Raw genomic sequence first — 22185 nt, forward strand, 5'->3', positions numbered from 1 at the left:
TCATACAAAGCCACTTTATAAACATCTATATCTTTTAAATAATCTTCTTTTGTGTGTGTTTTTCACAAAAGCAACATATGGCTAAGTGTGAAAACATCCAGATATGGTGGCACATGCCTCTAATCATGACACTGAGGGGTCTGAGATAGGAGGGCTGCTGGAACTAGGGCAGCATGCCCTCCATAATGAGACCCTGCCTTAAAGAGAACAGGAGGAGTATACCCCTCTCTCAGACAGACCAACCATGGATTCTATTTTAAAAAAAGAAAGCCCTTTCTTCCCTCTCTTTCAGTTGTGGCAAGTTAGATTGCTGCTGTAAGATCTGACGTTATATTTCATGGACGTTCTTTCTGTGGATCTCTTATGACGGGTGGGGAGGTTGATAGAGTCAGAAGCAGAGATCTGCTTTTTTATCTCTTTGGATTATATGTATTGCAGTAGAGGTTTGTATGGTTGGGGGTTTTATGTTTATTTTGTATTTTACTTTCTCAAAATGATAAGGGAAAGTTTGAGTAATAAATTATAATGTTTGTTGTTTTTAATTCTATTTATTTGTTTGTTTTTTGGGACAGGGTTCCTCTGTGTAGCCCTGGCTGTCTTGGAATTCTCTCTGTACACCAGGCTGGCCTTGAACTTATAGAGATCTGCCTGCCTCTGCCACTGCCACCTGGCTGTGTTTTTGATCTTTAAAACAATCAGTTAAGAAAAGTCAAAAGAGTTATATTCCTATAATTAGGTAGCTATGAATACTGTCAGATTTGTGTTCACATCTCCCCACTCTCATTAAACCAAATTCCTTGATTTCACATCTTTGTTATCCTTGTGCATAGTAATATTTGAAGGAATCATCATATTCCCACCAGTAGTTTATAGTGTTAAGGAAGGTAAAGATAAAGGGCAATTGCAGCATCCTGTCAAAGAGATTTAAATAAAGGGCATTATAAGCCGGGCGGTGGTGGCGCATGCCTTTAATCCCAGCACTCGGGAGGCGGGAGTTCCAGGACAGGCTCCAAAGCTACAGAGAAACCCTGTCTCGAAAAACCAAAAAAAAAAAAAAAAAAAAAAAGAACATAAGGAGGGGAAGGACACTAATGTCATTTAGGATAAAGGAAGAAAATAGACATTCAGCTTTATCCATGGTGAGATTAAGTCCCCGTGGGATTCTAGGTGAAGGTATCTAGAAAGTAGTTAGAGAATAGAGTTCCAGAAACTAAGAGAATTGTAGCATAAATAATAAAAACTGAGGAGTTCCAGCTGAAGATCAGAGAAGCAATATGAGCGGTGGCGGGGCTGTGTCCCTGGCACCCAGCTGCCCGCATGGCTAGCTTATGCCCCGAAATAATTACACTGAAACTGTATTCTTTTGAACACTGTCTAGCCCATTAGTTTTAGCCTCTTATTGGCTAGCTCTTACATATTGATCTAACCCATTTTTAATATTTTGTGTAGCACCACGAGCTGGCTTACCAGGAAAGATCTTAACCTGCTTCTGTCTGGAGTGGGAGAATCATGGCGACTCACTGACTTGGCTTCTTTCTCCCAGCATTCTGTTCTGTTTACTCCACCCACCTAAGGGTTGGCCTATCAAATGGGCCTAGGCAGTTTCTTTATTAATTAACCAATGAAAGCAACAGATTAATACAAGACCCACCTCCATCAGATAATAAAGGCTATGAAAAAAATGAGTTTTATTGACATAAACAAAAATTCAAATATACATATTTAAATTACAGCCAGATGGAGAAAAGGACAATGAAAGGCTAAGAAAGGAGGGGACAGTCATATGAAAGAGAATGGGTAGTGTCCAGAAGTAAAAGTAGCTTTTAAAAGGCAGTTATACACGTTTGATTAAATACAGCGAGTGAATCCACTTATAACAAAGGATGTAAAAGTCACAGGGACGAAGAGGATGGAAGAAAAGACTGCAGCAAGTCATAGATGCCAACGCAGTTTTGGAATATTCCATTTCCTACTCTGCAGTTCAGACCCCACCAGCACCAGCGGCACAGGATGGAGAGGAGCCCATGCAGTGCTTTAAGCAAGGGTATGGGTTACCTAAAGAACAGTCTGTGTTTTGTTTCCTTTATTGGTCCATACAAGTTACAATAATCACAGATCTCCTGAACTGTCCATGTCCTGTACATGTTTCTAGACCTTTGCCAGGTTTAAGTTTAAGAAAAATGTGACCAGGGAAGAAACAGGGAAAATACATAAAGCAGAAGAAAGTTTTTTAAAAAATATGTAATTATTTTTTCAGAAAGTTAGATATTTCCTAAGTAAAACAATGTAAACACTTTCATTCCCTGGCTGCCCAGACCCAAATAATGCCACAAAACTGTATTACCTACAGCACTGCTTTTGGCCAACAGTGTCTCTCGTGTGCTCCTAGCCAGCTCCTATATCTTAAACTAACCCATTTCTATTATTTTATGTCTTACCATGAGGCTCGTGGTTTACCAGTAAGGTTCTGGTGTCTTTCTCCTTCTGCAGCTACATGGTGTATGCCTGACTCTGCCTTCTTTCCTTCTCTGTCTCTGCTTGGATTTCCCACCTTGCTATATTCTGCCCTGCCATAGGTCAAAGGTGCTTCTTTATTAACCAGTAGTAATGAAACATATTCATATCCTGCAGAGGGGAATCTCACATAATCTCCCCCTTTTTGTCTAAATAAAAAGGAAGATCTTAACTTTAATATAGTAAAATTACATATAACATAACAATTATTAAACAAGAATTATAGTTACAATATTTAGTCTATTTGTATTAGGCAAAAATTAAAATATTCTATCTATCTTTGTGAGTCTAAAGTTTCATATCTAATTTATTTTTATTATAACTAATGAAAACTATATCTATCTTCAACTCCATCAAAGACTCGAGAAGGATATAATAATACTTAAGTAAACAAGAAGTGCATTGTAAGCAACTTCCAAAACTCTAGAACTGACAGAGACATATGGCTGTCTGGACAGTCACCCAAAGTTCTTCAGTATTGTTGGAGCATCCATCTTCAGCCTACAGACCCATAGTATCCAGCAGACTTTTCCACAAAGCAGAAAATTTCAAAGACTGTTTCACCTATATTGGCAGTTTGTCAGTCACTTCTGTGTCCTGCAGAATATTTGACCGACTCCTATATGAAGCAGGAACCCTAAAAGACCATCCTGCCTTTTGGAAAGTTCAGCAGTCACTTTTCTGTGGGCCCTGCATGTCCAGTTGATACAGCATAACGTCAGGCAGTCTACGCAAGAGCAGTTTCTTGCCCAAATGACTAGTCTTGTCACATAAAAGGCAAATTCCATAACACTTTTCTTCAATGCCCATCAACCTCTCTGAAGTACTTGGTGCTGTCAGAAGCAGACATGTCTCACTGTCAAGAAAAGTCTAAGTTCTTAAAACATTTTAGATGTCATAAATGTAGGTCTTTGAAGTGTTGGAGATTATATAACTGAAATGTATCTCTGTATTATCTAGAAAACCTAACTAACATGATTAAAAGTTTATTATAGATGACTATTTACTAACCTGTATTTCTTAGTTATACATTGCATTTTTAAACAAGCTATATAAACATAATGCCTTAAACAAGAGTAGAAATAGATATAGCATAACAAATTTGACCTTAAATTTGTATCAGTAGACCAAAATCCATACCAATACTTTATATCATATTCTCCCCATTTTTTTTAGAAAGAGATTGATTGTGACCATCAACCACTTATAATCAACCCCCATTTAAATGAAAACACATTTATAAACAATATTTGGGAATTTGGGTGTAGTTTTCTAGACTACTACTTGCTGACAGACGGGCACTGTTAATCAGGTTTTTTATGGGGTATCTTGTGTGGTTATCTCAGCCAGCAGTTCTGAAGCTGTCATGGATATTGATCATGAAGGCCATTGCTTCAGGGGGTCTTGTTTGATCAAACCATATTAGCCGGTAAGGAACCCACAGCTTTCTATCCTTTCTGGAAACAAAAAAACAGAACCTCTTTTTCAAAGTAACATGTCCTTAGGCTTAAATTTTGAAATCCATATACCTTTAAAATATATATGTATTTTTAGCTCATTCACAGTCAAAAAAATTGAAAGAAAACACAATAATATACATAATCCAGACTCTGTGTATTTTCCATCTTTACATGGCTTTTTAAACTATTCTATTTTTATTTTTTAATTTTTGGTTTTTTGATACAGGATTTCTCTGTGTATCTTTGGCTGTCCTGGATCTCACTCTGTAAACCAGGCTGGTCTTGAACTCACAGATTCCACCTGCCTTTGCCTTCCAAGTCTGGGACCATGCCAAGCTACTCTGTTTCTTTTTTTAAGGCTTTTCTTTTCTAAGCCTACATATATTTTTTGAACACACTGTGACCCGAGGTTTATTTCTGTCTGAATCTATCTTTATTGCTTACCTGTAATCCTTTTCTAGTCACTGTTATAAGTGTTAAGCAGGCATGACTAGAACCAGAGTGGCTGCTTTGACTGTTGGTTCTACCCTGCTCGTCTTTGCAAAATGACAGAGATCCATTTACTGCCAGATTTGGGAGCCATGTTTACCACCTCAACTCTCAAAAGCAGTTGGCTCACGTTGCCACCAAGTAACTTGCATCACGCTGCCCACAAACCCCATTCAAATGCTCTATAACAGAACCATTTCTACCACCTGCATGGACCAGGAAGCTGTCTCTTAAAGGAGCCGCGCAGTTCTTGCTGCTAAAGCTGAGTCAGGAAGCCTTCTCTTAAAGGAGTGCCACTTCTGCCTGCCGCCAGCAAAAGAACCTATCTAAAAATATGTGGCTGCCAAGAAATGCCAGCTGACTCCCATTTTTGTGGGTCTTGAAGCTCCCCCCCTTTTTTTTTAGCTCTCTGAGGTTTTATGTGGATGTACATTGCCTAACATTGGACACTATTATGTAAACAGAGACTGAACTTTGTTTTCTGGCTGCCCAGACCCAAATAATCACACAAAACTATATTAATTACAGTACGTCTTGGCCAACGGCTCAGGCATATTCCTACTTAGCTCTTATGTCTTTAATTAACCCATTTCTATTCTTTATATTTTACCATGAAACTTGTGGTTCACCAGTAAAGTTCTGACATTTTTCTCCTTCTGCAGCTATGTGGCATCTGCCTGATTACACCTTCTTTCCTTCTCTACCTCTGCTTGGATTTTCTGCCCTGCCATAGATCAAATTAGCTTCTTAATTAACCAGTGATAATAAAACATATTCACAGCATACAGAGGAGAATCTCACATCAAAACAAGGAAAAAAATGATATTGTCACTTAAAAGGGAGAGTGCAAATACAATTTTTGAAGAATATGATAATTCAGTAGAGGAGTATAATAATTCAGTAGAGGAGTATGATAATTCAGTAGAGGAGTATGATAATTCAGTAGAAGAGTATGATAATTAAGTAGAAGAATTTTTAAATCAGTGTGGAGTCAAAATCCATAGAAGGATTTTAAAAAGTAAATATTCTAGAAAATAAAAATGATGGAAGTTTTTAAGTAAAATTTGATTTTTCTAAGTAAAAATTTTAAAATAAGGAATTATCCTGAAGATGTTTCATGTGAATAATAAGTTCAGGTATGAGAAGCGAGGAAAATAGGATGCAGGGAAGGGGACAAAGAGAGGAGAGAGAGAAAATATGAATATACTTAGCAGTAAAACAGAATAAGGTAATTCCCCCACTGGAAGGCATTAAAACTCTATGTTGTATACTAAGAAGATGCACTGAGTGTTCGTCACACTGTCTTAAAAGATCTCATGTTAATCTAGAGCCCAAGGCACACACTATTGTTCATTTATATGAAACATCCAGGGTAAATAGATCAAGTGATGGAAAACAGATCAAAACCTGTCAGGACCTGGAGAGGTAGGCTAGGGAATAAATGCTTAATGTTTATATGGCTTCTTTTTTGGGTGATGAAAATGTTTTAGATATGTTCCTTTAAAATGGATATTCTATGTGAATTTTAGTTGAGAGAGAGACACAGAGATAGAGCAAAAGAATAATGAGTTTGGTCATAAGGCCCAGTGGTATAGTGCCCTGGGCTAGAATGGGGTAGGGAATTTAAGAATTCCAAGGATAAAGAGAAGAGCCATAGTTAACAAAAAAAAGAAAAAAAAATTATAATATGGCAGTAAATAAACCCTGAATTTTTTTTGTTTTTCCTTCTCTCTTTCCAAACTCTGTATTCCTTTGTTTATTTATTTAAAATTTTATTTATTTTTATCTTGTATGTATGATTATTTTGCCTGCATGTATGTGTTTGTACTATGTCATGCCTGGTGCCCAGGGAGGCCAGAAGAAAGTGTCAGACCCCCTGGAACTGGAGTTACAAATGGGCATGCCACCATGTTGATGGGAATGGAACTGGCTCCTCTGCAAGAACAGTTGTTCTTAACCACTGAGCAATCTCTGGATGTTTAATGGCTTAATCTGTTAAACATTTATTTCTCGTTTATGCTGCTTATCTATTGTGATGAGAACACTGTGCCGCATCGTTACTCAGGGTTCATGAAAGTTGGTAGTCGTTACCATGATGTTGCCGTCTCAAATGACTCTAGAATTCCTGGAGTGTAAGGAGGTTGTGAGTGAGAAGTAGAAGACTTCCATCCTCTCTTAAAAGCTTTATCCCTGGCCAGCCTAGGTCATAGATTTTTCTCAGTGTTACAGAATTGGGGTATGTCACCCCCAGGTACTGAGAAAGGACAGGCAGATCCAGTATTGTAAGCACTGGAAATCCTTACCACCCACTAGGGTCAGCACTCAGATACATTGGACTCACCCACGTGGAAGCCAGGAAACAAGCCAGGCGGTGGTGGCACACGCCTTTAATCCCAGCACTCGAGAGGCAGAGGCAGGTGGATCTCTGTGAGTTCGAGGCCAGCCTGGTCTACAAGAGCTAGTTCCAGGACAGGAACCAAAAGCTACGGAGAAACCCTGTCTCAAAAAATCCAAAAAAAATAAAATAAAATAAAAAGAGGAAGCTAGGAAACAGAAGAGCAGTGTGCTTTTCAAGCTCAGAAGGGAAACTATTTTGTGGAACCTAGTTAAGTTGTCAGATAACCATCAGAGTATTAGTAGGAAACTATCATTTCAGAGGAAAAGGCTGGCAGGTCATTTTCCTCCTGTCCATTCCTTTTCATGAAATTATCAGAAGTTATGCTATAATAATAGAAAGAGAATAGACCAGAAAGAGTTAGCATCCAGGGTCAGGGGCACAATGCAGAATACAGTTGAGACTAAGGCAGTAAAATTAAAAGGCTGAGAAAAGCCAGGAAGGGTGAGGTGCAGTAAGCACAAGCACTTGGGAGGTGGAGGCAGGAGGATCTGAAATTGTAGGCCAGCCTGGGTTACATAATGAGACTCTATCTTTAAAAAAACAAAGAAAAAAATGGTTAGAGGGAGGGATGGAGGTATGTGTGATATTATCGGGAACTTTGTTTCTGTAAGAACATATATTAGTTTTAAAAAGTGTTTAAACACCTAATATAATTAATGTTGTTTAAGGAAAGAGATACAGCATATTATATAACTCACATGTAAATAGTCAATAAAATACTAATAGGTTGGTAACTTGGTACTCCTGAAGATAATGGTAAAATATAAAATTGTCATGTATAAGTTTTTTTTTGGTGTGGCTTTTTTTTTAAAAAACTTAGCTTTTCTCATTTTACATGCCAAATGCATTTCATACTCCCTCCTCCTGCTCCCTCTACTTTCGCCCCTCCCACCCCCTATTCCACCCCCCCATTTACTCCTCAGAAAGGGTAAGGCTTCCCTTTAGAAAGCAAAGTCTAGCACATTGCTTTGAGGCAGAACCAAGGCCCTCCCCACTATATCTAGACTGAGCAAGGTATCCCTCCAGAGAGAATGCAAGCAGTAGGGATAAATCCTGGTCTCAATGCCAGTGGCCCCACAGTCTGCCCCAGCCATACAATTGTCATCCACATTCAGTGTGCCTTGTTTGGTTCCTTGCTGGTTCCCCGCTGTCAGGCCAGAGCCAATGAGTTCCCATTAGCTCAGGTAAGCTGTTTCAGAGGGTGTCACCATCATGGTCTTGATCTCTTTGCTCATATTCTCATTCCTCCCTCTTTTCAACTATACTTTGGGAGCTCAGCCCAATGTTCCACTGTAGTTCTCTGCATCTGTTTCCATCAGTTGCTGGATGAAGGTTCTATGATGACATTTAAGATAGTCATCAGTCTGACTGCAGGGCAAGGCCCATTCAGGCACCCTCTCCATAATTGTTTAGGGTCTAAGCTAGGGTCATCCTTGTGGATTCCTGGGAATTTCTCTAGTGTTAGGTGAAACTGAGTCACAGCACCGATGAAATTACCTGGTGTGAGTGAGAAGGAAGCACAAAGCATACAACAAACCCACTTAGAAGTTTATTCGAGGAGACATGCACAGGCCTGGTGAAGTCGGTGTGCAGAAAGAGAGGGCTGAAGATGGTGCATCCAGCTTTTAAAGGCCACCTAGTGCATGTGCACAGGGGAATGACGTAGCTATGTCATATGCATATGGTGGAGCTCACGCATGTGCGCAAGGGCTTATGTAGCTGCATCATACGTAGGTGATGCAACTATGCCGTAAGTAGGTCACACAGAGTCTTCTGTGGTCCCCGGGCAGCTGTGTATTTTGCCCGAGCGCTTGTTCTCACGTGTGGCCCTGGAACCCAGAAGTGCCAGTCATGCTGTGTGGCTAGAATCATAATACTAGGTTTCTTGCTAGCTCCATAATGGCTCCCTCAATCAAGATATCTTTTCCTTGTTCTCCGTCTCTGTCCTTCCCTGCTTCTCGACCAATCAGTTCCCTCTAGTTCTCCCCCATCTCCTCCCCTCTTCCTCCCCTTCCACCTTCTATTTTCCTCCCATCCCCTTGCTCCCAATTTTCTCGAGATCTTGTCCAGTTTCCCTTCCCAGGGGGTTTTATGTATATTTCTCTTAGGGTTCCCCTTGTTACTTAGCTTCTCTGGAGTCAAGGACTTTTGGCTCCTTATCTTTTGCTTTACAGCTAGTATTCACCTATGAGTGGGTACATACCATGCTCATCTTTCTGGGTCTGGGTTACCTCACTCAGGATGTTTTTTCTAGTTCCATCCATTTGCATGTAAATTTCAAGATGCCATTGTTTTTTACCGCTGAGTAATACTCCATTGTGTAAATGTACCACATTTTATTTATCCATTCTCCAGTTGAGCAACATCTACGGTGTTTGCAGGTTCTGGATATTACAAATAATGCTGCTATGAACATAGTTTCACAAATATCCTTAATTAATGTCTACAGTGGAATTTTTTCCTTGAATATGTTATTTAAAAATACAAATGTAATAGGCAGGCATGGTGATGCCTACCTATTAATACCATCACTTTGAAGGTGGGGCAGAAAGACTTTGAGTTTCAGGCTACCCTGGGCTCCATAGTGATATACTGACTCAAAAACCCTAAATTAAACAAACAAATAAATGTATGCAATTAGTGGGAAAATGGTTAAAAGTTAATGCTTGTAGAAGTGCATTTTAGGAGTGGAGTAGAGTAAGACAGAGAACAGATAGGGCAGGTTAGACATCATGTCTTCTAGGACTAGTGCCTCTTCAAAAGTGTGAAGTGGATCTGGTGGCATAAGTCTGTATTCCCAGCTATCTGGGAGGGTGAAAGAGAAGAACCACAAGTTCAAGGCCAGTGTAGGCAACTTATGTCTCAAAATAAATGTGAAAGTGCTGGGCATATGCTCACTGGCTATGTGTTTGCCTGTTTTGTACAACACTGTCTTCGGTCCCCCAGAAGAACCAAGGGCAAATAACCTGTAAGAAACGGAAGGGACTGGGCAACCAAGAGTTTGTGGTGGTGTTGGTTTTAGTCATTGATTGGTGGGTCAGACTAAATTGCAGTCAAAGTCAAAGAACAAAAAACTTGTTTTTCATAGTGCAAAGGCATTGATTGAAGGACACCAGCTGACATAGGAGTAAAGAATAAAATATACAGAATAGATATATTATCGCTTTGGTGAAGCGCAGAGTGTGAAAAGACGACTTCAGGTGAATTGTGGAGACGTATTAAATGCTTACAGAGAGCACTCGATAAAGCAAACGTTATTTTTATTTCTTCTAAATAGCTAGCTCTTCTAAAATCGTCTGCTTTCTTGATGTAAGTTATACAGACTCTTCTGAATTGTGCCAGCAGGAAAGAGTGAGCCCGCAGTAGAGCATTGCTTCTCTTCCTTAAGAGAACTGCCTTCTCAGGATTCCTTTCCACCAAACCCACAGCATAAAGAGATCACATTGTTTCTTTTGAGACCTTTACAAAGGTCTAGACTTTACAATTTGATGATATCTAATGAAAACGGAAAGCATATTCTTTCTCAATTTTCTGCATTCATTTGACTGTTCTAGGAAGTTCGCTTCTCTAGTTCCCTTTCTAGGTTCAAGCTTTTTGTTGAAGCTCAGTCACAGGGGTAATGCTGTCGTCTTTAAATTTGGTCATGGAATGTGTTACGGTGCTCCACTCGGGGAATGAGGCTCAGTTTGAGCTTGGTTAGTAACGTTTATTTTCTTTGGCAGAGAAGCTGATTGTCCAGGGGCATCTAACCAAAGTGGCAGAAGAATCAAAGCTTTCAAAAGGTTTGTTTCCTGTTTCTCTGTGGTCCGACAGTTATTCTGGATAATGAAAGTTAGTTTAAATTGTCATGGTTGCTGTATTTTAGCCATGAGTTATTTCTTATACTGCATGAAATGTCAATCTAGTAACAGTATCAGATATTTATAAATATTTCGATGTCTGTTTTAAGAAAAACTAGGAAAGTTTCTTTTAATGTTGGCATTTGTGTGTGGTTTTAAAGTTAATGCTTGCGGTAAATTTGCTTTTCACCTTTCTGTCTCATTTCTACATTGTTTTCAGTTTTCATCTCAAAATTTCAGTCAATACAGTGCAAACCTTTTATGAGTAAAAAAATACTTAAAATTTTATTTTGAAAATTATTGTATCTTTAATGTTTCTTATGATATTCAGTATTTCTCTATTTTGTTCTCAACTTTATTAAAACAAAAGTGATGACTTTTGTCAGTGTAAAATTGTGTTGTATTTGATAATTAACAGTCCAGTAATTCTCCAAAGTAGTTTTTTTATTCTTTCTTTTTTAATTTTATTACAGTTTTTGAACTCAAGGAAGAAAGCTCAGGTTTCAAGCATCACGACGCTATTTTTAAGTATAGGAAAAGTATTTCCGTAAACCTGGTGGGTGTGCTTTGCTGTTAGAGTGGAGCTTTCCTCAGACTTTGCTAGCATAAAATTAAAAACGAGCTGCACAGCGAAAGTCAGCTGCACAACAAACGCTCAGATTTCAACATTTAAGTCTAGTATATTTGGTATTGTCAGGGTAACTGATTTGCTTGTTTTTTAAAGTGTTTTTAAGCAGATTGTGTTTTTCGAACGTCTGGTAGTGTACATTCTGAGTTTTGTGCACAGTGGATGCCATATTAGGAGGAAGAATGCACAGACTGCGCCATGCTAATATTGTTCTGGCAAACAGGCATTAGGTTTCAGAATAGTGAACTATTTTTAGTACAGATGCAGTTTATTTCATCTTATTAAAGTGCTATGAGAGCAGGTTTTAAAATAGCCTTTACTTCACCATCTAAGTGCCTATTCTAATCTGTTGATTGAGTAACCGACACTTCACCCTGGAAGCAAAGCAGAGGGCGAAGGTGACTGGCGCTTCCTTAGGAAAAGCGCCTTGCTGCCTTAGAACTTCTGTGCATTCCGGAATATTTGCTTGAATCAGGTGAAGTTTTAGAGAAAGATGTGTGCAACATTACTGATTTGAAAAAATGATGGGTTTAAAATGCATATAGAAAGTTTTGAAGAACCTGTTTTGATTTCACATTTCTACTTTTGGGTCTTGGTTTTGTTTTTTTGAGAAAAACTCTCACTGTGTAGCTTTGCTTAACCTTGAGCTTCTGTCTCAGCATCCCAAGTGCTGAGATTACAAATGGGAATGAACGCATTTGGCTGGATTTTTATCTTATGGAACAAGCTGGACAAGTGTTCAAGGTTCTTTGTTTCAGGCTGATATTTATTAAACCTATTATGTCAAATAATTCCATGAAAGTGAGTTTAATTCATTTTCCAGGAACAATAATATAAATATAAGTTTTACTTTTTATTAATCAACTTTTGTTAATACTTTTCACGAAAGTTGCCAGAATCCTGAGACCAAGATGGGTGGCCATAATAGTCATATTTTAAATGTTTTCAATCTGGCTGTAAAATATTTCCCTTAAATTTGACTAAATTATTTGTCTTTCAAAAATGCATTTACTGATTTTTGTGGTGGACTTTGTTTTTTTTTCCCCCATGAAAATGACAGTTGCTAAGACTAAATTATCAGCTGTTACCAGTCTTATTCCTCTGAAGACTTCACTTAACTTGGTATATAATCATGTCGTGTGTGCTTTCTGATTTAAGACTAGCTCAAGTTACTGTCATTACATATCCATAGTAGCTTAGAAGTAAAAGGAATATAAGTAGACAATTCTACTAACTGGATATCCTCAGGCAGCTCACTTTAGATCTGTTTTGTTTTGTTTTGTTTTGTTTTGTTTTGTTTTGTTTTGTTTTTCCAGACTAGGGTTTCTCTGTGTTACAGTCCTAGCTGGAACTAGCTCTTGTAGACCAGGTTGGTCTTGAACTCACAGAGATCCACCTGCCTCTGCCTCCTGAGTGCTGGGATTAAAGGCGTGTGCCACCACCACCACCTGGCTTCTCACTTTAGATCTTTAAATCACTGTTATTGGTGTATGTTAGGCTGGTTTTTGAGACATGTTCTTACTGTGTGTCATTGACTGGACTCAAAGCTACAATACTGTGACATCACCACCCCCTCAGTGAAGGATTATATGTGTCCCAACATGCCTAGGTTTACTTTCCTCATTTGTAAAATGAAATTTATCTTACAGGATTATTGTGATATCCTTAAAATGCATTTATGTGTCTATTTGTGGGTATGAGGTGCACACTTGCCATGCATGGCATGCCTAAATATATATATAATGAATGACAGCCTGTGTGAATTGGTTCTCCTACCTTGTGGGTTCTAGGGATTGACCTAAGACTGTCAGGCTTAGATGCAAGTGCCTTCTGCTGAGCCATCTTTCTGGCCCTTTTGTGGGAATTTATAGATATAAATTTATTTTGATTATTATTGATGTAAATATAAGCTTCCTGCTTTATAAGCAGGAAGCACTGTCCTCACATTGAACGAAGGTTAATACAACTAGATTTGGCACTCTAATCCCAGCATTCAGGATCCAAGGCAGGAGGATTGCCATGAATCTGAGGCTATTCTGAGCTACGTAGCAAGTTCCAGGTCAGTTTAAGATACAGAGTGAGGTCTTGTCTAAAACAAAAACAATAAAAGTGAAATCTTTGTCCTTCTTGATCTTCAACTTTACCTTCTTTCCCAGAAATGGGTCCAGTGGTGTACACAGAAATGACCTAAATGTTTTCAAAGGGGGCTGGAGAGTTGACTCAACAGATAAGAGTACTTGCTGCTCTTTCAAAAGTTCAGTTCCCAGGACCCACATCACATCTGTGATTCCATCCCCAAGGACTCAGACACCTCTGGCTTCTGTAGGCACTTCCAGTTGAATGCACATATCCACAGGCAAACATGAACATCTACAATTAATTATAAACAGTACCTTTTAAAGATTGATTTTGTGTTCTTAGATATGTATATATATGTATGTCTCTGTTGGTATATACAGGTAAGTGCAGGTTCCCTCAGAATCCAGAAAAGTGTGTTAGATCCTCTGGAGCTAGAGTTACAGGTACCTGTGTACTGCCCAAGGCAGATGCTGAGAACTGAACCCAGGCTCACTGGAAGGGCAGTGCTCAGTCTCAGCTGTTGAGTCCCCTCTCTAGCTCTAGTAATAACTTTTTTAATACCACAGACTTTGATACTGCTGCATGACCAGAAATAGATGTTCTGTCATTTGTTTTGTTCTGTGTGCTGTTTTATTCTTGAATAGATTTAGTGAAGTTAATATCTTCATGCACCCATCTCTAGCAATAAACATTGATTGATATCTTTGTTATATATGCTACTAGAGCTTGAAAATACACGTGTAACAAAAACTTCATAGCTTGCTGGGTCTGGGCTGTAATCCCAGCACTTACTAGCTGAGGCAGGAGATCCATGAGTAAGAGGTAAGCACGGGCTACACATGAATCCCTGTCTCAGGAAAGAGAAAAAGGGGTAAGGGGAAAAGTAAAATGAAACAAAATCTCTAAATATATTTAACTAAATATGCAAATATTTTAAATCTTCCTGTGTATGTGTATGTGAATTTTACTTACTGTGCTTTACTTTTTAGTTAGTAATATTAAGTATTTTCAATACACATTTTATCTTCCCATAATGATAGTACTAAAGTGAGCATCCTTATGTAATACCTGACATAATCCATTATTTCCTTAGGGAGTTTACACATTTTATTTGTTAGATTTATTAATTTTGTATGTATAAATATTACTCTGCATGCATTTATGTGGACCATACATGTGTCTGGTGCCTATAGAGGCCACAAGGGGTGTTGGATCCATAGAACCTGGAGTTATGGTCGGTTGTGAGCTGGAATCAAAGCAGGATTCCCTACAAGAGTAGGAAATGCTCTAAACTGCTGAGCCATCACTCCAATTCATGGTTTTACATATTTTAAATTTTGATGTATATTGTCACTAATGGTACAGCAGATATATGCCATGGTTATTTATGATCATGAAGATAGTAATCTACTTAATGAATATGATTATTGTATTAGAGAAATAGCATCTGTATAGTCCCAGAAAGTGGAGTATGATCAACGTCGGGGGAGTGGTGACACAACAGAGAAGATATAATAAAAAAGTAACATACTAGAGAAACAGTTAAAGTAATGAGATAAAAGCTATACCTTACAGCGTGGGCCAGATAGGGAAAATGGCTGTTGAGGTTAGGGAAATGTCGATTCAAGCGAAGAACTGTAGACTGTAATGAGCTGTTATACAGAGCCCTATAAAGAAGCCTACATAACTGAACTCCTGTGGGAATCAATACGGGGATGACAGTAGGGCTAAACTTTGCAGTATGAAACTTAGCTGATTCCTAGAAGTGATGGTATAGAGTTTTGGCTGGGGGAGTGACCTTCTATGAAATCCCTGTCCTAAAGAATGCCATAGAATGTATAGATATGCTAATATGATTGGGACTTAGTCACTCACATCTTCAATAAACTGTTGGCTGTGATTGGGCACTGAGAGCAATGGCCTAGAATGACTTGGTCAGATGTGGCAGACTAACTCTTTTTTTCGAGACAGGGTTTCTCTGTGGCTTTGGAGCCTGTCCTGGAACTAGCTCTGTAGAACAGGCTGGTCTTGAACTCACAGAGATCTGCCTGCCTCTGCCTCCCGAGTGCTGGGATTAAAGGCGTGCACCACCATCGCCCGGCCAGACTAACTCTTGAAAACACCACCGGAACATTTGAAACAGGCGTCCCTTCTTGTTGTAGTTCCCATTCATTGTGTTTGCTTTAGAAATGGGCTCTTCATGTTAAGGGGAACTTTTATAATTGTGAGTTTGGGGTGATTTTTGTGGCTCTGCACTGTTAAGCTTCTCTTTTCCTTCAGTCTTCTTCATACAATGTCCTCATTGCCCTGGGAATTTTGCTGCGTTTGTCGTGCTTGCTTGATTACTGTAGCAAAGCTTGCTGCATTTTTGTTCCCAGCTGATAAGTAGACAGACTTAAATAAGAGCCCCAGCCCTCGGCATAGCAGGCAGGAGCCACAACACGATCTGCTGCGACTCTGAGAAATCAACCAGCATCGCGTTTTGGGTGGGAGGTGAAGAACAAGGATACTCAGTGATCTCAACTGATTTTTAGCATAGATTCTTTTGCATAGATTCTGAGCATTCATACTGAAAGCAGTTTTCTTAATAGAAGTGTTGAATTATAATAACATTTTTACTTTTGTGCTTTTCCTAATAGAAAACCAGGCAAGAGCCAAGGAATCTGATTTATCGGACACTCTGAGTCCAAGCAAGGAAAAAAGCAGTGACGACACTACAGGTGAGTTTTAACCTAGTGTTTACCAATCTGAACAGTCTCTTGGCAATTTAGGTTTATTGGTTACTGTGCATAGAAACTTCAGAGTTTGTTTTTAATAAAAAAAGCATTGTTTTTACTTATCAGATCCCACTATAAAATCCTGGATATTTTGTTAAAACTAGTTTCAACTATCCAAGCATAGAAGATGTATACTTTGTATTTATTATGATAATAATAATTTGCTGATAGATTTTAAAATTCTACGATTCTTTTTCTCCCCATATAGACGCACAGATGGATGAGCAAGACCTAAATGAACCCCTTGCTAAAGTGTCTCTTTTAAAAGGTACTTTAATGTGTTTTCACAACATTTTAAACCCGGATTTTAGACTCACCTTTTGTCACAAATTCTGTTTTATATAGGTGTGCAGCTTTTCATTTTAGTTTACTGATTTAAAACTGTCTAAAATAGGAGGAATTAAAATTTAAAGTGTCGGTGCTCGATGCTTGCTAAAAGATACATATACACATTTAAATTGCAGGATAACTTGAGTCATTAAAGACACAGCAGTGAGTGGTTGAGTCTGAAATGCAGTTGTGTTTGTGTTTTCCCTTGTGTTTCTAATAGAAACGTATTCACATTTTTCACATAATTAGGATAAGTTAAAGCTCTTAGCTGGTTAGAAGGAATTATATATCCTTTCTGCTGTCAAATTGTAGTAGATGTCCTTAAATTTCAAACTTTGCTGGTCTTCCTCATTTCCCAGTAATTATCTAGTTCTTAAGACTCTTTGAGAAATTTGGAAGTAAGAATTTGTTTTTCTTTTGCAGTTTTGTTATTTTCCTGTCTCTCTTCTCCACCTCCTTCCATGCTCCACCCATTCTCTCTCATTCATGTCATCTTTTCCTTTACTTGTTGCTGTTATGTGTGCACATAGGAATACATGAGTGCGACCTGCATAGTCTGTGTAGTGCAGCCTGCATGCGTGTGGTTTCAGGGCTGAGGACTGAGTGATTGGGTGACCAGGTAGGCGTCAACCTCAGAGAGGAGGGTCTCCCTTTCTCACTGGGCTGAGATGCTGTGGTGAACCTTGCTAACATGTCCCACCCCAAAAAGGAAGGATGTTTATTTCTTGGTAGTTAGTCTTAGAATAGAGTGGATAGGAAATATCGATGATTTACATAGTATTTAAAAATAAAGTGTCTTGGGGGAGGGCTTATTGATAAACCTATCGTCCTGAGCGTGTACTGGTTTTCGTTGCTCACTTTCCACAGCGTTTCAGTCCAGTGGATGCGTATGTGGGCAGTGGTGAACCAGCACCAGTCAGGAAGCTCTCTGGGAGCAGAACAGCAGCGGTAGCTGGAGAAGGTTTTGTGGACACGTGCCTATTGTTATAGTGGGAACCTGAAGGGCCTCATAGCCCAGGCTCTGGATTTTGAGATAGTGGGGAAGGAGGCCTAGTTTACCTTGCATGACTCTGTTGTTTGCTATTTGTGTAACCATGACAAGAGAGGGAATCCGAGTGACTCAGGTTCTCCCAGTGTTCTTTCATCTGGACATCCTTACTTTCTTTCTCCATGGACACTGGAAATCACATGGCCCCTGGAACCAGTTTTGACTGAATTCCATAATCCAGGGAAGTTCCTGAGGATTGCTAACCCAGGCAGCCAATGTGTCCTTCAGTATGATGAGTTCCCTTTGCTTACTTATCTGTACTAGGCGACTCTTGGGTGAGAAGGCATGATTGTTTTCATGTCATAGTAATTAAAATGAATGAATGTTTGCACAGTTTATAAATCTTATAGAAATACAAAAATATTATTATATAAGAGGTTATTGATACTGGAAAAAAGGAATGAGGTCATTCAGCAGCTCAAGGTCCTGGGTTTTAAGATTCTCTGCATGCAAAACAAATAAACAAGTAAACAAACAAGCTGGCCCTGGGAAGGGGAGCTCTGTTAAACAGAGAGGCAAAAGAGCTGGTACTGGGCAGAGAAAAAATAAGGAAATTTAAGTAATAAGCACTCACAAAGGTTGCAGTTTATATGGTCTTGTATGCTCATAAAGCCTTAAATATTTTTGTCAGCTAAATCTGGATTTTTAAGTAGCATTATGATTGTGTTAATTATATTCAACTGTTATTAATGTTTTTTATTTATTTTAATTTATTTCTAATTATGTGTATGTATAGATAGAGGAAGGCCCCCGACATTGACTTCTGGTCTTTATATTCACAAATACGCATACATGTGTGCATGCATGTATCCAAACATGTATACACGTATATGAACACATATATATCCATACACCATGCACATTCTCATGCATGAACATGTACATATATGCACACATGCACTCACACACACTAGTTCTCTGTCTCTCTCTCCTTTCATCCCCTCTTCCTCCCTCTCTCCTTACATTTCTGCATGATTGTTAATTTTTGTTAATGAAATAGTATTTTTTTAAAGATTGATTTATTTATTATGTATACAACATTCTGCCTCCATGTATGCCCACACGCCAGAGGAGGCCGCTAGATCTCAGTACAGATGGTTGTGAGCCACCATGTGGTTGCTGGGAATTGAACTCAGGACCTCTGGAAGAGCAGCCAGTGCTCTTAACCTCTGAGCCATCTCTCCAGCCCCCTGAAATAGTATTTTTAACAATAGCTGTTCAAAGATTTTGAAGCTGCTTGTGATATCAAGATTTGGGCAGGCAGGAGAATAAGGAACTCAAATCTTCAATTCTGTAGCAAATTTAGAGGCCCATCTGCCTCTCAATAAATAGAAAGATTTTACAACTTGATTTTTTAAAGTTATTTTTGATTTATTTTTAATTAAATATGTATGTGGGTAAGTGAACTCGAGTGCAGGGACCTGTGGAGGCTAGAAGAGGTTATCCAGTTCCGTGGGGGTGGAGCCACAGGAGGGGTAAGCTGCCTGTTGTAGGTGCTTGGAGCTAAACTTTGGTCCACTCTGAATGCTGAGCCATCTCTCCAGTGCCCTGCAACTTAATTTTTTTTGTTTGTTTTTGTTTTTGTTTTTTGAGACAGGGTTTCTCTGTGTAGCTTTGGAGTCTGTCCTGAAACTATCTCTCTGTAGACCAGGCTGGCCTCGAACTCACAGAGATCCGCCCACCTCTAACCTCCCAAGTGCTGGATTAAAGGCATGCACCACCACCTCCCATCTCATTTTTTAAGAACAGAATGTTAACAGACTAGAGCAATGGCCCAGTGGTTAAGAGCACTTGTTGCGCTGGAGGACTCAAGTTTTGCTCCCAGCACCCACATAGTGGTTTACAACTATTCATAACTGGTTTGAGGAGACCCAGTAGCCTTGTGAGTCCTCTGGGCACCAGGTGTGAATGTGGTATGAATGGACACATGGAGGAGAAGCACTCGTGCACATAGAGAGAGTTGAGTCATCACGTGCTTGACTGGGAGCGGGAGGGCCTATCAGAGTGACCAGAAATCATCACCATTACTTCAAATGGTGATTAGTATTTTTCCTTTGTAAGTGTTTTGTATATTCCTAAAGTGACTTATTCCCTGTAACTTACTAGAAACATTTAAATTGTGCTTTATTATGTGTGGGTATGGTTTGTAATCTATATAATTAGGTGCAGTAGCTGTCAGAATTTTCTGTCATGGTGTGGGGTACTGAGAGTTGAGAAGTTTCTCAAGCTTGCAGTACCCCCATCTTTCTGAATGCTGGGATTATAGGGGTGCACTACCACACACAACTTGGAATTCCCTCTTAAAGGACAGGAGGGTAAATTATCAGACTCAGCCTATAAAAGAAAAGATAAAGAAAATAAGTTAGACTGTAGAAGGCTTGCATTTACCCTTTTCTTATTATTTTCAACTAATGCTCATCACCAGATTTTCCCTAGGTTGTGAAGCAGATTGATTAAAAAATTCCTTTTTTTAGAAAAAAAAAAAAAAAAAGTAAGGCATCGTGAGAGTGGGCTTAAACACGGCAAACTAAACTAATAAAACACTTTTTCCAGCAGACCTTGTGCAAAACAGATGCTTAGTCAACCTTAGCACAAAAAGATTTCTCATTAGTCTTTGATACAAAGCGGCTCCTGGTTGTTTACAGGAGGATTTGCACACTGACTGTGTGATCAGTTTGAATGTGGTCATTTGTTTGTATTGTAAAGACTTTAGTCAGTAGTAGTAGTACTACTTCTGTGACCAAATACTCTGGTTTGTGTTTGTGTGGTTTGATACATACCATCTTGTATTTTAGCTGCTGAGTCACCTTTCAGCCCACTGTAGGTTTTAATACAACAAAGATGAACAGCAAAGTGACTAGAAGGGAAGGTTAGGAAAGTGCATACTTGAGATGTTGTGCTGGAGTAAACGGATTATAGTTAAGTCGCTGAGGTGTTATCCGTTAATAATTCAGCAAGTATGTTTATCTGCTGTGATGTGAAATTGGGTACAAATTAGATACAATGGAGCATCCATCCAGTTTAGTTTTTATTGTGTTTTGGGGGTTGACAGGTTCTGTTTTTTAATTTTTAAAAATTAAACTATAACTACTTTGTTTCCCTGTTATCGTCCCCTCCTTCCAACTCCTACTATACTATACCACCTTCAAATGACTTCTCCTTCTTCTTTAAATACACACAGACACACATACAACACACACACATCTTTGAATACACACAGACACACATACAACATACACACATTTTTGTTTTGTATTCTACAAGTAACATTGCTGTAATATTTTTTAAACTTTTTTTTTTTTTTGGTTTTTTGCTGGTACACCTTTAGTCCTAGCATTCAGGAGGCAGAGACAGGTAGATCTGATACCAGCCTAGTTTGCATACTGAGATTCAGACTAGACAGGGATACTAAATGAGGCTCTATTTCAAAACAAATACAAACACAACACACAAAAACACACCTGCACCAAAAAGAAGCAAACCCAAAAATCCAGAAGTTGTTTTTTTTTGTTTTTGTTGTTGTTGTTTGTTTTTACTTAGTTTATTTGTTTGTTGGGGATGAAATGGGGAGAGGCATGCATATGGATTAACAGTACAACTCTTAGGGAGTCTATCCCTCCTGCTATTCCCGGGTTGAACACAGATTCTTTTTTGTTTGTTTTGTTTTTTTGTTTTTTCAGGACAGGGTTTCTCTGTAGTTTTGGAGCCTGTACTGGAACTAGCTAGCTCTTGTAGACCAGGCTGGTCTCGAACTCATAGAGATACAACTACCTCTGCCTCCCGAGTGCTGGCATTAAAGGCATGTGCCACCACTACCCGGCCCTGAACTGAGATTCTTGTGTCTGTTTAGAAATGCCTCTACCCACTGAGCCTTGCTAGTCCTCATTTCTTTGTTAAAGAATCTTTTCTTTTTCCATTTTTATTTAAGTTCCAAGTAAAGTTTTTTGTCTTAATGTTAAATTTCAAGATTGATGGTGAAGGATCTGGAAAAAAGGTTCCCATGGTAAATTAGGAACTTGCTGCCAAGGCTGATGACCTGAGTTCAAGCCCTGGGACCCCCATGGAGCAGAAGAGCTTACTTCCTTATGTTGTCTCCTGACCTCTACATATGTACTGCTGCGTGCATGTCACACACACACACACACACACACACACACACACAGATAGGAACAACAATAGTAATAGTAAATGTAATTTGAAAATTGATGGATGTTATGCCTATCTCACCAAATTTCGAGTTTTACAGGGGCTGTACGTCAGCACACTATATGTTAATTTCTGTATTTTATAGTACTGGTATCCATGTTAACTCTATGTTGTTAAAGGTAAAAATAACTAATAAGCTTACTCTAATTTGCTTCTAAGTTTATTTAACTCAGTTGTGCCTTGTGATTAGCTGTGTGTGTCTAAACATGAAAAAGAATGTCGGATTTAACTATAGAAATTACAATGCAGTACTAACACTTGTCTTTAAAATAAACATGTTTTTGTCAGATGACTTGCAGGGTGCACAGTCAGAAACTGAGGCCAAACAGGAAATTCAGCATCTTCGAAAAGAATTGCTCGAAGCCCAGGAGCTAGCTAGAGCAAGTAAACAAAAATGCTTTGAACTTCAAGGTGAGA

The 22185-nt window shown here is 38.9% G+C and overlaps 1 protein-coding gene across 22 annotated transcripts in view; it reads left to right on the forward strand.

The window, feature by feature from the left end:
• Slmap (sarcolemma associated protein) overlaps nucleotides 1-22185 on the forward strand; it is a 132057-nt gene that overhangs the window by 93181 nt on the left and 16691 nt on the right. For 13 of the 22 annotated variants that reach the window (XM_057769208.1, XM_057769207.1, XM_057769212.1 and 10 more), the window contains 4 exons: nucleotides 10584-10643; nucleotides 16047-16127; nucleotides 16393-16452; nucleotides 22057-22179. In XM_057769208.1, the coding sequence (XP_057625191.1) occupies nucleotides 10584-10643; nucleotides 16047-16127; nucleotides 16393-16452; nucleotides 22057-22179 (324 nt within the window). The remainder of the gene's footprint in view (nucleotides 1-10583; nucleotides 10644-16046; nucleotides 16128-16392; nucleotides 16453-22056; nucleotides 22180-22185) is intronic. The other 9 variants (XM_057769219.1, XM_057769218.1, XM_057769223.1 and 6 more) reach the window with 1 other exon arrangement.

Source organism: Chionomys nivalis, chromosome 5 (assembly GCF_950005125.1).
Source record: "Chionomys nivalis chromosome 5, mChiNiv1.1, whole genome shotgun sequence".
In the NCBI taxonomy this organism is placed as follows: Eukaryota; Metazoa; Chordata; class Mammalia; order Rodentia; family Cricetidae; genus Chionomys; species Chionomys nivalis.